This window comes from Drosophila simulans, chromosome X (genome assembly GCF_016746395.2).
Source record: "Drosophila simulans strain w501 chromosome X, Prin_Dsim_3.1, whole genome shotgun sequence".
Lineage (NCBI taxonomy): Eukaryota > Metazoa > Arthropoda > Insecta > Diptera > Drosophilidae > Drosophila > Drosophila simulans.
The window spans coordinates 19,113,525-19,127,184 of NC_052525.2; the positions used below are offsets into that span (position 1 = coordinate 19,113,525).

Sequence of the window (13,660 nt, forward strand, 5' to 3'; positions counted from 1 at the left end):
CGATGTCATCCTTTTTCGAAGATATCAAGCATAGACTATTATATTTTGCACCAAGAAAGAATGCGTAAGCCGTTGTATTTATCAAATCTTGTTCGATTTCATTCAGACTTCGTGTTTTCGTACGGCTTCAGGTTTTTTGGACGTTTAAATTATATATTTATGTATAAAAAATTAGCGCGCTTGCGTGTCATTGTGCGAGCGAACTGAGCATTACAGCATCTGGCCACACTGTTCGGAACAAAATAATAGTCCTGGTTTTCGCCACTTGTTTTCGATCATATTAGACTTGAACCAACGCAAAAGGGATTTTGCGAGATTCTGCCAACTTTATCGATAACCGCAACCGACGCCAACTTAAGCCTCTTCCTTTTCGCAGGCTCTTTCCGTTCAGCGAATTCTCTCCCGTGGTAAGTCCATTGCAAGCGTCCGGCGAAAAAAATCAAAAAATCGACGGCAAGTCGCTAGTGCCACCTCTTCCTTTTCGCAGGCCCCGTTCCCTTTAGCGAATTCTCGCGCGAGCTAAGCGTCCGGCAATAGAAATCGACGCCAAATTGCTAGTTACACCTCCTTCTTTTCGCAGGTCCCGTTTCCTGCGTTTCCATTCAGCGAATTCTCGCCCTAACTAAGTTCATTGCACGCAGTCGGCGTCAGTTCATAACCAGATCTATTCAAGCTAACACGCAGAAATCAGCGTTGCGATGAGTGCTCAGCCAAGCCCACATATGAATCCCCAGCAGCAGCAGCAGCAGCAGCAGACCGAGCAGGAGAAGGTAAGCCGATGTCGGCAAGAACGCGTGCTAGTTCGCAGCTTTACCTTTTATCTTTTCGCCCGCCAGGTGTACCAATGGATCAATGAGTTGGCCCATCCGGACACGCGTGAAACCGCTCTGCTCGAGCTAAGCAAGAAGCGCGAGACCGATCTGGCCCCCATGCTGTGGAACAGCTTCGGGACCGCTTGCGCCCTGTTGCAGGAGATCGTTAACATATACCCATCGATAACGCCTCCAACTTTGACGGCCCACCAGTCGAACCGCGTGTGCAACGCCCTGGCGCTTCTTCAGTGCGTCGCCTCGCACCCGGAGACTCGCACGGCCTTCTTGCAGGCCCAGATACCGCTCTACTTGTATCCTTTCCTATCGACCACGTCCAAGACCAGGCCCTTCGAGTACTTGCGCCTGACCAGTCTGGGCGTCATTGGTGCTCTGGTCAAGGTAGGTTGAGTTCAAGGCCAGTGGTCACCTAACGCACTAATGCACTTGTTTACTTTCTATTACTGCTATCCGCAGACCGACGAACAAGAGGTTATCACCTTCCTCTTGACCACCGAGATCGTGCCCCTCTGTCTGAGCATCATGGACAGCGGATCGGAGCTGAGCAAGACCGTGGCCACTTTCATCATCCAGAAGATATTGCTCGATGAGTCGGGTCTGTCGTACATCTGCCAGACCTACGAACGCTTCTCGCACGTGGCCATCACCCTGGTGAGTGTCCCTCTTCCGTAGCCTTATACATTGACTAAGAGTCTCCATCGATTTCAGGGCAAAATGGTCATCCAGCTGTCGAAGGATCCATGCGCCCGGCTGTTGAAGCATGTGGTGCGCTGCTATCTCCGTCTCTCGGACAATACACGGTAAGTCTTGGCGGGCAAGTTAATTATTAATTATCGTTCGGCTCTTAAGTCTTGAGTCTTGACTCTTTCAGCGCTCGCAAGGCCCTGGGACAGTGTCTGCCCGATCAGCTGCGTGACGGCACCTTCGCGGTGTGCCTGCAGGAGGACAAGTCCACCAAGCAGTGGCTGCAGATGTTGCTCAAGAACCTGGAGCTCGGCGCCAATCAGCAGCAGATGGGCATGTCGCCACTGGGCTCCTAGGCAGTGGGAGCGACAGCCCCAAACACCATATTATTATCCATTCTAACGTCCAACTATCGATAAATAATCCAAACTGTTAATTAACTGCTCGACCGAATATACAGGCAGACATGCAAACATACATACATACAAACATACATACATACACATCCATGCACATAATACATACATGCACATACATACATATACATATTTCATAAGTTTGCACGCGGATTGCCTGAGTCGACTTAAGCAGAGCTGTAATATAATAACTACTACATAAACTAAAAATAAATTCATGTTAATACTATGATTGTCACTGACAGCCAATAAAGACGATACGATATATTTACGCGTGTTTGATTTCAATAATATCAATATTTTTGAACAGAGGATATTAACAATCCCGCAAAAATCCAGAAATTTCTTTAAGTAGTGGCTCTTTTAGCTGCAGACTTTTGGGCTTCTGTCCGGGGATTTGCTTGTGTATATTTGTTAGTAGGGGCTCCCATAGGCTCTATATACTTATATAAGTAAGTTCTGATCATCACAATCAGTCAAATGGCTCATCCATCCATCGAGGTGTAAACAAAAGTCGAGGAAATTGCGCAGAAAGCGCATCTGCTGCTATCCCCGTCCCGCTCCTGGCCGCGCGGCTGGCATGCTGCTGTCCCGCTCTAGGTCGCGTGGTGTGCACCAAGAGCACCGAGAGCACCCAGTGCTACCGCCCAGCCCAACCCAGGAAAAGGAAATGCAGCGGGTGCAGTAACGGCAAAACACACATTCAAATGCATATAATATGGACACTCATATACAGCTTGCATTAGCTTCAATTACAACAGGTTTAAATATAGACACATGGAATAAACACTAACAGCCGCAGCACAAATTGACGCCTCGAGTCCTGGGCACACCTCCGAAGTTGTACTGTTTGGATTTCCACAAATTGTTTCGCAGGTAAAGTCCCGGCACACAAATACAAGTACAGATCCACCCAGTCCACTTGGCACGGCCAGTGCAACGAAGTGGCGAGCGGATCAATTAAAGAACAGACCAGACCACATGATGCAACAACTGGATGGGGATGATGGGATCGGGATGGATGGTTGCGCATTTGGGACCCTCACGAGTACTCCTGGCATCGTAGAACCGCATGATTGCCATCGCAGCGCAGTCCAAAACATGGAACAAGGAACGGGTCTCTCGATACCATGAACCGTCCGTGGTGCTCCAAAGAAACAGCTTCCTTTGCGATGGCAATCCTGCAGCTGGGCAATCGTCGCTCTCGAGGATTGCCTGTTCTACTTACTCGTGCCGGTGCCAAATGCGAGCACATGCCACCTTAGTTGGGCGACTTGGTCGGCCCGGCAACTGCCGACGCGCGACGTGCCACCTCCGGTACTTTGCCATCCGCATCCGCATCCTGATCCGTCTGTTCCCCATCGCCCTGCAGCTGGGGGGTCTTCAGCTGCGGCAGTGCCAGCATCTGGTCCATCAGATCGAAGCCGCTCTTCCAGATCAGCAGCTGGGCGCGCAGCTTCAACTTGCTGCGATTGCGGAGCAAGTGCTTCTCCATGGCGAACCCCTTGCGGGCGCAGGCAAAGTCGCACGCCCGCTGCCGCAGCACGGGGCAGATGTCGTTGTTGCCGTCGCCCACGTAGAAGACGTGGTCATAGCGTATGCTGCGCCGCAGGTCCTGCTCGATGACAAAGTGCTCCAGCACTCGGCCCTTGCACAGATTGCTGGCGCTCAGCTTGCAGTCCGACTGCTGGTGGTGGGCGCGGACCATTAGCCGCCCGGAGGCAACGAACTCCGCCGGATTGGTAAAGATGGCCACAAAGCAATCGGCCAGGTTGTGTGCCCGCAGCCACTCGTCGATGAAGACGCTGTTCGAGTCGCTGATGATGATCAGGTCGTAGTGCAGCCGCTTGGCCAGGTGCTTGATCAGGCGCACGAATCCGGGCACCTCGGGTATGCCGCGGATGGTGTCCCTAATGCGCGCCTCCGACACCTGTTGCTCGTGCAGCAGGCGAAACACCTCGGCCATGTACTCCGTCCAGCAATCGTTCTCCAGCAGCTCGTTGACCTTGGCGCTCGTCACCTCCGTGGGCAGCAGGTCGCGCACCACGGTGTCCGTGTTCTGGGAAACGATCGTGTGGTCAAAGTCGAAGGCCGCCAGCCGACGGCGCTGCTGCTTCCTTAGCCTGCAGCTGGCCACCGCCGCGGCCACCTCGGCGGGTGACTGCTGCTGGTTCGAGGACATCGTGTGCTCCGCTGCCACTCCGCTCCGCTCCGCTCCTGCTCCGGCTATGGATGCGCTCAGAGCGCGTGGAGAGCGAGTTCGGGTTCGAGTTCGGTGCGAGGACTAGTGTGTCCGCGCCGCCCACGGTGCTAAATGCCAGTTCGCCTGGGCGCAAACACCGTTGTGCGTGCGCTTGGATGTGGGAAATACCGATTATATACCACAAAAATGCAATAGTGCAAGTCCTGTTTTTTTGTTCTTTTTATAACCTCTGTTTCCTATTGGAATTTCGATTTGCTTCAATATAAATCAAATGTATATGTGTATATATGTGGTTAAAAATGAAATAATATAACGCACTCTTCCTGCGTTCGAATAAATTTTTAGATCTTTGTTTGAAATTCAGCCAGTTACCTAGATTGATATTGAAGCATTGTGAAACTCACATTTTATCCATTTTCTTTATAGTTAAATTATAGTTATATTCTTTATAGTTAAAGAATGTAAACAAAAATTGAACTTTGAATATAATAAAATTTGGCTACAAACTAGCTAACGTTTGCAGCATTCCAGAGCATTCCGAAGCATTCATAGCATCCAGCTGGAAAATAGCCAAGCTGGAATCTCTGCCACGGCTGACAGCTCGGCCCGAGTGTAGCGTAGCCCTGGCATTTGACAGCCGACGTGGAGCTGTCATCGGCAAACACATACGAATAACGGGGTCTACGCGGCAGTCGACAATCGTCTCATTTAGCTGGAAATTCTGAATCAAAGCGGAGGTATGTGTTTGCTTGTTTGATTTTCAGCTGCGCTCGGACAATTTATCAATTAAAATAGTGAATGGGAATAGTGAATAGTGGCTTTCAAGCACCCGCAGCAGAGGTCTATTTGCCCTGTGCACCGTTCCTTGCCTGTGGACGACCTTGCACTTTTTCCCGTTTCTTCACCAAATCCTGCTGATTTGGTGAATCAAAGCGATTGCGGAGGGCACAGACACTAATGGTGAACTTCAGCCACTGACACCTGCCGGAGCTGTGATAGCTAGATAACTAGTTGGGCGAAATGGGGAAATGGGCAACCCGATTTCACCTGCGACGTCGCCCAACCATTTGCCACGTCGCGCTGACGTTGCCGTGAAAGCGCCGAATACCTTTTACTGATTAGCACTTTCCTTCGCTTTCGTTGCAGAATCCCAAATATCTGACTAGACATGGACAAGGTTGTTAAGTTTGCCGAGCCGGGACGCGCCTTCGCCAAGGACTCGATCCGTCTGGTCAAGCGGTGCACCAAGCCCGACCGCAAGGAGTTCCAGAAGATCGCCATCGCCACTGCTGTTGGCTTCTGCATCATGGGCTTCATCGGCTTCTTCGTTAAGTTGATACACATCCCCATCAACAACATCATTGTGGGCTCTTAAACGCGCCCAGTGGCAAGGGAACCAGCAATCATCCATTATAGCATAAATCAGATCAACGTTTTTTTTCGATTAGTTAACATGCATTATATGTATGGACCATGTGCATTCAGCGAATGCCTTTCTAACAAAATTCTACACATATGCGAAAACGTATTGCAATATTTCGATATTCCATTCACAACCACATGTTGAAGTGCATGAACAAGTTAGTTAATAAGATTCAATTGTAAAAAGGAATCACACGTTTTCATAGCATTTGTTTGGGGTGCGCCCCGCTAATAAATGTTAACCAGATTTTCCGTGTACAAATGAGATTCTTTATATTGCTTGAATGAGTGGGTGAACGAAGCTGGTAAACAGCCATCTTCATAGAACCAAGATTAAATGTATCCAGAAAGCGTACAATCAATAGTTCGTTTAATGCTCGTTAGCCTATATTTCGTAAATATTTTATACTTAAATATAACAGAATAATCAAAAGTAAGTTAGTACGCGTAAAACTGGTAAAGCGCCGAAGCATGCATAGTTTCATCTTCCGGGACTTCCCTCGAGTCTACGAGCCTGTTGGCCTATTATCGCACAGGTTGCTCCAGTCGGGAACGTGCTCGCTCTTTAGATACGTCTCCTTAACCAGCGATCGTGTCTGGATGAGATCCGTCGCGCCGCACAAGGCGCCACCCAGCCAGGCAGTGAAGTTTTGCTTGCCGACGGCATTGAAAAACTTAAACTGCAGCTCGCCATGGAAGCGTTCGGCGTAGAACGGATCCTCGGTGAGCAGATGCTGCAGCTCCTGGCGGAGGCGGGCCAGCAGACCCTGGACCATAGAGCCGCCGCCGACGAGGAACACACTCTCGACCAGGGCGCGTCGGACGTCCAGTGTGCAGTCGAGAATGGAGCGCAGGATCAGGTGCGGCAGGCTGTCCCGCTCGTTGCTGGCCTCGAACATGATCTCGTAGGCAGACTCCCGCAGGAGGCCAGGCACCTGGATGACCGCATCGTTGTCGCTGACAATGTAGTCCACGTCTGGCGCGGGAGTCGGCTGATCCTCACCGCCGTTGGCGCGGGCCTTGGCCCTTTCCATTGTGGTCACAAAGCAAGTTCGCACCTTGATGTCTTCCAGCACGCTCTCTGTTAGCAGGCTCTCCTTAACGCCACTCTCCACCAGCTGCCGCTTGATCTCCGCGTGGATGGCGCTGCCTCCGTAGCTTTGATCCTTGAAGGCGCCCATGATCTGCACCCCGCTGAAGACGGGCATAACGCTGGTCTCGCTGTACCCGACGTCCACCACCAGGGCAGTCGGCACTGCCAGCGTAGACAGCGCAATGAGATGCACGGGCACGAACAGCACAGAGGAGACGTCGAAGTGGACAAAGAGCACGCGGGCCAAGGTCTCACGCAGCACAGTGGGTCCGAACACGTTCTCCACCAGCACGAACTTGCGCTCCTTGGGGCTGACCAGCAGATGCCTAGAAGGAAATTACATTGCAATAGAAGCCAAAGCCACCGAGCCACCTACTTGAAGAAGATCGTCTGCAGAAAGTCCACCAGCTGGTCGTACAGCTCCTCCGGAGTTTCGTAGTCGAACAGACGCTTCCGGATCCCCGTCGTGGTCATCACCACCTCCGTGGGCATGATCTTGCGCGGATACGCCTCCGCCGCGAATCCCAGCCTGAAAAAGGTGCAGTGATGACTTCATACCACTTTCGCCGAATCATTTGCGCTTGCTTACTTGGTGTAGGCGGTGCCGATGTCCAGGACAATGGGCGGCTTCTCCTGCATCACGCTCTCGTAAATGGGCATCTTGGCCGCTGTCTGCTGGCTCCTCTGCTGGCCGAACCGACTAGACCATGGATTATTTATTGTTCAGTTCGCTTAATTTTTGGCCAAGCCAAGAATTTATCGGTTTGCGAAAATCATCGATTGACGATGTCGCGAGCAAACACCCTGTTTCCACTAACGGCATCCGTTTCACTGATGAGCTTTTGAAATTTCTATAACTATGTTTATTGGTTTGAAATACATTGAAATTATTGATTAATTGGTCAAATTGTGGCTTTCAAAACCCAACAAGATACAATTTTAAAAATGGCTCGGAATCATTTGGTGCCAGTGGATTATTCTGTTTTTAAGAAATCTGTTCTTGATCAGTTCGTAACTTACGGAGAAATAAAATCAAATTAACTTTAGTTTATTGCAGTGCACATATGTACGCTTTTCAGTAAGTTGGCAAAACGATGAGAAACTTAAGATAACTACTTAATTGAATTGAAGCCAGACAAATCGGTTCTCAACTGTTTCAATTTTTTAGAAGATATAATAATTGTAGTTTTATTCATAGATTTCAATAATGCAACAAACGATATAATCGAATGATTCTCGTAAAATAAAATAAATCTTAAGAACAACTTCTGTATAATATAATTTCGCAAACTTCCTCGGGTGCGCTTCGTCACTAAATTAACTGCCGCCCACAGTGATGTTTTCTTGCAAGGATATCCTCCCGTTTGAAATTATTATATTGCGTATTATTAAAACAAGTCGGTTCCATTTTGAATTTTTAAATTTATTTCAAATTTATCTGCTTTATCTTATTTCGATTTGTGTTTTTGCACGGTCGACCGCTTCGATTTCATTATTTTTTCTTAGTATCCTGGTGTGTTTTTGGGCTATAATTATTTTACTGCATAATGCATGATGCATTCGCGGCGCGGGATGTGTGATCATATACAATTTGATGTATTATATAATAATAACTTTTGCCTATCAACTAAACCTAAGCGTAATTTCAGAAATATTCCTTCAAATTATAGATGTGTACAGTTATATAAATTACAGTATGCCTGCGCATAGGTAACTATACAAAACGGGGAAAGCACAATTCATTAAATAATTAATTAATTAACTATGTATAAAAAGGGCATCTGGCGTCTCTGCGAAGCACCTGGGACCTGGGGCCATAGGACGAGGGCTAAGGATTGCGGATGCGGATTGACGGTTGTGGGCCGGAGTATTGCTAGCTAGCGATTCTAGTAGTTCCTTTGAGCAAACAAGTTTAACAAATTTCGAATAATAAATAACAAAGCATTAACAAGTCACGAGTCACCATCTTCCTCCGAAAACTGGGGGAAACGGTTCGGATCGATGCGGTGGCGATTGCGGTTGCGCGTTAAATTTAGATGTTAAAATAAATAAATTAGTAGGTGTAAGATCTGATTGGGACTGGGACTGGGACAAGGACTGGGTCATGGGCTTGGACACGGGCGAGGGAGTGCGAACGCATCGTCTAAGCTAATTTACAATTACATTCAGTTCAGTCGTCGCTAGTTTGGCAGCTGAGGTGGCCGTGGTCTCGACGTGCTCCTGATCCCGGTCCTCGACCAGGACCGAGGTGGTGTCACTGGTGGCGCCGCCTCCGCTGCGACGCCTCCTCCTGCTTCTCGTATCCTTATTCTCTTCGTTTGTGTATCTCGTTTTCGGCTTCCGCTGCGCTCCCTGTCACTTCTCCGGCCCAAAGAGCCTGGCCAGACTCGCGTTCTGATTGCTATCCATGATGTCCGCCGTGGTGCCCATGGCTCCCTTGGCCTTGTGCGACTGCATGGGCGGCAGATTGGCTATCTGCACCTCGTGCCGGAACAACTGGTTCACGCTGCGTCCGACTAGCTGGGCGGTCAGCTTTTTGAAGATGTCCTTTTTGGCGCGATCCACTTTGTTGCCCTTGGCGGGCGCCACGGCGATCTTCTCGTCAAACTTTTGAATGTCGGCCGCATTCACGCTGGGGATATGCTGCAGCACCTCGCTGAGAATGGGGAACTGCGGACGCAGCAGCTCGTAGAACTGCACGCCCAGCGTCACCATGCCCGATTGGTTGGCCTCGTGCTGACCGTGCACCTGCATGCCCTGCAGGACGGCGGTGAAGGCAGTGACGGCCTTGTTCTCGTCCATTAGTTTCTCGGCGGCCAGGAAACGCATCACGGGCGCTGCGATGTTGACAGCCTTCATGCTGCACATGCCGTCGTTCCAGGCGATGGCCTTCAGCAAAGTCATGAGGACGTAATTGCCAATGAGTCCGTTGCGCAGCAGCTTGCCGCCCAAGTCGCTGATGATGTCCGAGAGCAGCGCCGACTGGCTTGCTCGCGATTGCGGTGCGCTGTCCATCGAGTGCTCCTCGTTCTCCATGGCCACAGAATTGCTGTTGGCATTGGCGCCAGCTGCCACATGATCAGCCCCAATCTGGCCGCCCACCAGCGCGATCTTCAGCACGTCCAGATACTCCCGCGTCAGCGTGCGATTGAGCTGATCCTCCAGCACCTCCTGCGTGTCGTTCACCTCGCCGTCGAGCTGGCCGCTTTCGTAGAGCGAGGCGATGTAGATCCAGCGGCGCGTGAGACGCTCGCACATCAGTGGCGCCAAGTGGGCAAAGAGCGGCACCAGAACGCTGTCGTAGAAGCTGGGCGGGCACGAGTAGACGAAGGGCTTGAAGAAGACCCTTATGATTGGGCGCAGGCGGTAATCGGGCACCAAGTCCATGCGGCTGAACACATTCGTCACAATGGCGTCCGACAGTCCCATGAGCTGGTACAGATCGCGGCCCAGCGATGGTCCAGCTGAGCCCATCAGATGGTAGCAACCCTCGGTGACCATCATCATGAAGGTCTGCATCTTTTCGAAGGCCGTCGGTTCGCTGCGGATGGTCGTGTCCAAGGGGTCGGTGGGCAGAGCGCATATGCCCATTAGAAGCTTCTTCTCGTGCTCCATCATCCCATGGATTCCGCGATAGCCCTCGGAGAGCGCGTGCAGAGCCTCCGGAGCAAACAGCTCATTTAGCACACGCATCAAGCTCAGCACGTGCGACAGCAGTGGCACAACGTGCTTGGTGGCCGGGTTTCGACAGATCGGGTTGCCCAGCTCCGTGCAGCCAATGACAAATCCTCCGCGCTGCGCGCGCTCCGGATCGTCTGGCCAGGTGCAGCGCTTGACCACGCCGAGCACGACGTGCAGGGCGTCCAAAAGGCGTGAGCGGTTCTGGAGCGTGGCAGCTCCTTCCACGGCGAAACTGGGAGGCTTGTCCAGGCCAACGAAGCTCATGAAGTCCAGCGGGGATTTGAGGGCTTCGCCAAAGGCCAGCCACTCGGTCCGCTTGTCCTGCACGATGTGCTCGATGAACAGCGTCTGCCGCTCAAAGTCGCAGAAATGGTTCGAGATTAGGATGAGCGCCTCCTGCAACGTGGTGCGCATCAAACGGCACAGCTGATGCTGACCGGGCTCCTTGAGCAAAAGCTCCACGTGGCCGTTGATCTGCTCGAAAACGGGCAGCAGTAGCAGCGGGTACTTGTGGGCCAGCTTCACCAGCAGCGAGGCGGCGTGTCGTCGAAGATTCTTAGCGGACTTGGCCTGCACCTTCTCCAGTTCATTGGGGGGCTTCATCACCAGAGCTCGGAAGATCTTGTCAAGCACTCGCGGCAACAGACTTACCCCGCTCATGGCCACGCAGTTGGTCACCGTAATCTGGCAAGCGGACATGCTCAGAAAGACGAACAGGGCCGAGATGCAGGACAGCAGAATCGAGTAGGTCAGCGGGTTGATTGTTTCCAGTTTGAGGCATTCTTCCAAGAGTCGCAGTCCTGCCGGCACAGAGGGTCGTTCCGCCACGAGGAGTATGCGGCTTAGCACCCCGTCCAACACACTGACCAGTGCATCCCATTCCAGGTATACTGGATCCAGCACGCTGCACGACACGTTGCCGCTCTTGACCTCCGCGTCCGCTTCAGCCTGCGCATTTCGCAGGCGTTGCTGCAGCCACTGTTCGCAGTAGCCATACGTGATCAACGGCTGCACCAGGGTGGCCAGGCGGAAAATCTCAAGGAAGTCGGTCCGGCAGCGGAAGAAGTATAGCGCGAACTCCTCTTCGCTATCGTATTCTAGTCGAATATAGGCCTCCGTGGAGAGGCTGGCAGGCGAGCTAGTGGAGGCAGGATATGGCAGCTTCACGATCCTGGGCGCAATCGTGTGGATGAGCTTGGGAATGTAGTTGACCATGGCGAAGTCTTTGGAGCAGGGCTCATGCTTAAGCAGCAGCTGCCAAATGAGCGCCGACCCATGCGAGACGCCCAGCGATGGATGCTGGACGAGCAGCAATAGGCATTCGAGAAGGACTTCCAGGTGCACTGGTCGTTGCGTGGCGTCGTCCTTGCCCCAAAGCGCCACCAGTTGTTGCGCCATGCCGTTCAGCACTTGCAGCAACTTTTTGAGGAAGTTGTGGTGCTGCTCGACGGCCAGCGTGGAACTTGGGTCGGCCGGTATCTGACTGGCCTGGTAGATGTAGCGCAGCGGCTCCTCGTTGAACAGCTGGAGCAACGGCTTTCGCTCCTTGGTGTGGCCCTTGCGGTTCGTGATCTGCGCCAGGCACTCAGCCGCATTGCATTGGAATGCTTTGTCGTTGAGCAGGATGCATAGGAAGTGCATCAGCTTGCCATTGCTGGACATGATGTGCTGGATGCTGACCCACTCGACGAAGCCGCTCAGCGTGAGCAGTACCATCTCGACGACCCGGCTGTGCGCGTTCGCCTTGGTGTAGTTGCACAGACGCGTTGTCTCGCGGAACGCGGTCACATGCTGCTCCACCAGGCGCAGGAAGAACTCAAAGATGTCGTTCATGTTGTTGTTTAGCGCCTGGTACATGTCCTTGCGCCGCTGATTCGACTCGATTGTCTGCAATAGGGCCACGTCCTCCACCAGTCGCAAGAAGACCAGAAGCACCAGCTCCGTTTGGGCCTCGCCCTTGGTGCAGGCCTGGCTTAGCTCCGGCAGCAGGTCGGACCACTGCTGCGGCCACTCGCGCTTGATCATCTCGACGATGATGCGCGACAGCGCGTCCTTCGTGGGCAGCAGCGAGCGGTCCTCCGCCGGGCCCACGCCCACGTTCAGCATCTTGATGGCATTGTCCTTAATGTACACCTTCTCCTCGTGCGTAATGCAGTTCCACCGGTACTTGATTGTGTACTCGATCAGCTGCAGGCCAAAGTGTCGCACTTGCTGGTTAGACTGCAGCGAGCTGGCCAGGAATAGGCCCACCTGGGCGCACATGGGCGACTCCTCCTTAAACCGCTCGCAGGCCATGTAGGCCTCCAGGCGCGCCTGCTGCTGTGTCATCGGGTTCATGACCAGGTCAATGGCCGAGGCCAGTTCGGCGGCCAGAGCCTCGGTGCCTCCGTGCTGGGACATCGCTTTCGCTAGCTAGCTAGTGTCTACCTGTGGGCATTGCGTTAGATTGAAATTGAAACATAAGCGTGAATTGCCTGGGTGCGGCTTCTTCCTGCAACAGGCGCCATGTGCTCCACTCACCTCTGCTTGCCCCTGCCCACCGCTCGAAACCCAAATCTCGCCTAGCCTCTCGATCTCCGCCGCGATCTCTTCGTGCCTTGTCTGTGACCAAAGCTTTTGTGGAGCCAGCCAGCCTGACCGCGAGCCAGACAACGTTTTGGAAGATTAGAATAGCTGCCGCTACCTGTGTGCGTGTGTGCTATGTGCTGTGTGTTGTGTGGTCTGTTCCGTGTGCGAAATGCGTGAGCTGGGATTCTGGTGTGTTGGTGCTCTGGTTGGGATTGCCTGTGGGCACCGATGATCGCCCTGGGTAGCGCCTATTGCCTGAAACACAGCCTCGGGTCAGGTCTCTCACATCTGAGTCGCATATAAAGTAGACCACTGCTGAAACCGCTTTTCCGGCTGGGTTGTTTTAGAACAATGTGCAGCAAATCGCACGGGACAGGGTTGACAAGCGGCGCACGGAAGTTGCCAGATCGTATTATTGCTATTGTATGTACTAGGAGCTCGGCTCGGAGCTATATACGTCTAATTCGTTTGATACAAGGCATTACGCTTCAAGGTTGCTAATATCACTGTTGACTAAAAATGCAATGACAGCCGGTTGAGTTGCTTACGAAATTCGCGCAATATTTTCGCAACTCTGCAGCGTTGCCAGACTGCTGGTGTTGAAGTTGCCAGGCTGCAAGTGCCGGTTTCTAGTCCTTTCTTCAAACGAGTGGCTTGGGTCCCAGTTACAAACTTGCTTAAGCATGTATGCATAAAAAATTGAAAATGCACTGAAATATATGGTAACTAGTAACTCAAGCCCTTGCCATCGCTACATTTGCGA

At 52.0% G+C, this 13,660-nt stretch overlaps 5 protein-coding genes and 1 long non-coding RNA gene across 7 annotated transcripts; 3 read left to right on the forward strand and 3 right to left on the reverse strand.

The window, feature by feature from the left end:
• The first annotated feature begins 194 nt into the window (after positions 1-194).
• On the forward strand, positions 195-2,197 carry LOC27207716 (CCR4-NOT transcription complex subunit 9). 2 transcript variants are annotated; one of them, XM_039296693.2, is made up of 6 exons: positions 195-407; positions 488-770; positions 837-1,211; positions 1,287-1,481; positions 1,539-1,630; positions 1,702-2,197. In XM_039296693.2, the coding sequence occupies exons 2-6, from the start codon at positions 699-701 to the stop codon at positions 1,868-1,870; spliced, it is 903 nt and encodes a 300-aa protein (XP_039152627.1). In that variant the 5' UTR covers positions 195-407; positions 488-698; the 3' UTR covers positions 1,871-2,197. The 2 variants fall into 2 exon arrangements, with proteins under 2 accessions (XP_039152627.1, XP_016040062.1); XM_016183396.3 differs by having other exon boundaries at positions 581-770.
• A 413-nt stretch (positions 2,198-2,610) lies between these two features.
• On the reverse strand, positions 2,611-4,386 carry LOC6740240 (pyridoxal phosphate phosphatase PHOSPHO2). The gene has a single exon (XM_016180769.3). It carries the CDS (start codon positions 4,110-4,112, stop codon positions 3,192-3,194), a length of 921 nt encoding a protein of 306 aa, XP_016040063.2. The 5' UTR covers positions 4,113-4,386; the 3' UTR covers positions 2,611-3,191.
• Positions 4,387-4,716: 330 nt separating this feature from the next.
• LOC27207322 (protein transport protein Sec61 gamma-2 subunit) lies at positions 4,717-5,817 on the forward strand. The gene is made up of 2 exons (XM_016183033.2): positions 4,717-4,870; positions 5,280-5,817. Exon 2 carries the CDS (start codon positions 5,302-5,304, stop codon positions 5,506-5,508), a length of 207 nt encoding a protein of 68 aa, XP_016040064.1. The 5' UTR covers positions 4,717-4,870; positions 5,280-5,301; the 3' UTR covers positions 5,509-5,817.
• A 103-nt stretch (positions 5,818-5,920) lies between these two features.
• Positions 5,921-7,424, reverse strand: LOC6740241 (actin-related protein 10). Its single transcript, XM_002077085.3, has 3 exons — positions 7,238-7,424; positions 7,025-7,177; positions 5,921-6,974 (listed from the first exon to the last, which is right to left on the reverse strand). Exons 1-3 carry the CDS (start codon positions 7,306-7,308, stop codon positions 6,062-6,064), a joined length of 1,137 nt encoding a protein of 378 aa, XP_002077121.2. The 5' UTR covers positions 7,309-7,424; the 3' UTR covers positions 5,921-6,061.
• A 559-nt stretch (positions 7,425-7,983) lies between these two features.
• LOC123327348 lies at positions 7,984-9,000 on the forward strand. The gene is made up of 2 exons (XR_006542048.1): positions 7,984-8,358; positions 8,425-9,000. It is a non-coding gene; the product is annotated as an uncharacterized LOC123327348 (long non-coding RNA).
• Positions 8,224-13,509, reverse strand: LOC6740242 (exportin-5). The gene is made up of 2 exons (XM_016180768.3): positions 12,850-13,509; positions 8,224-12,756 (listed from the first exon to the last, which is right to left on the reverse strand). The coding sequence occupies exon 2, from the start codon at positions 12,727-12,729 to the stop codon at positions 9,004-9,006; it is 3,726 nt and encodes a 1,241-aa protein (XP_016040065.1). The 5' UTR covers positions 12,730-12,756; positions 12,850-13,509; the 3' UTR covers positions 8,224-9,003.
• Between the last annotated feature and the right edge of the window lie 151 nt (positions 13,510-13,660).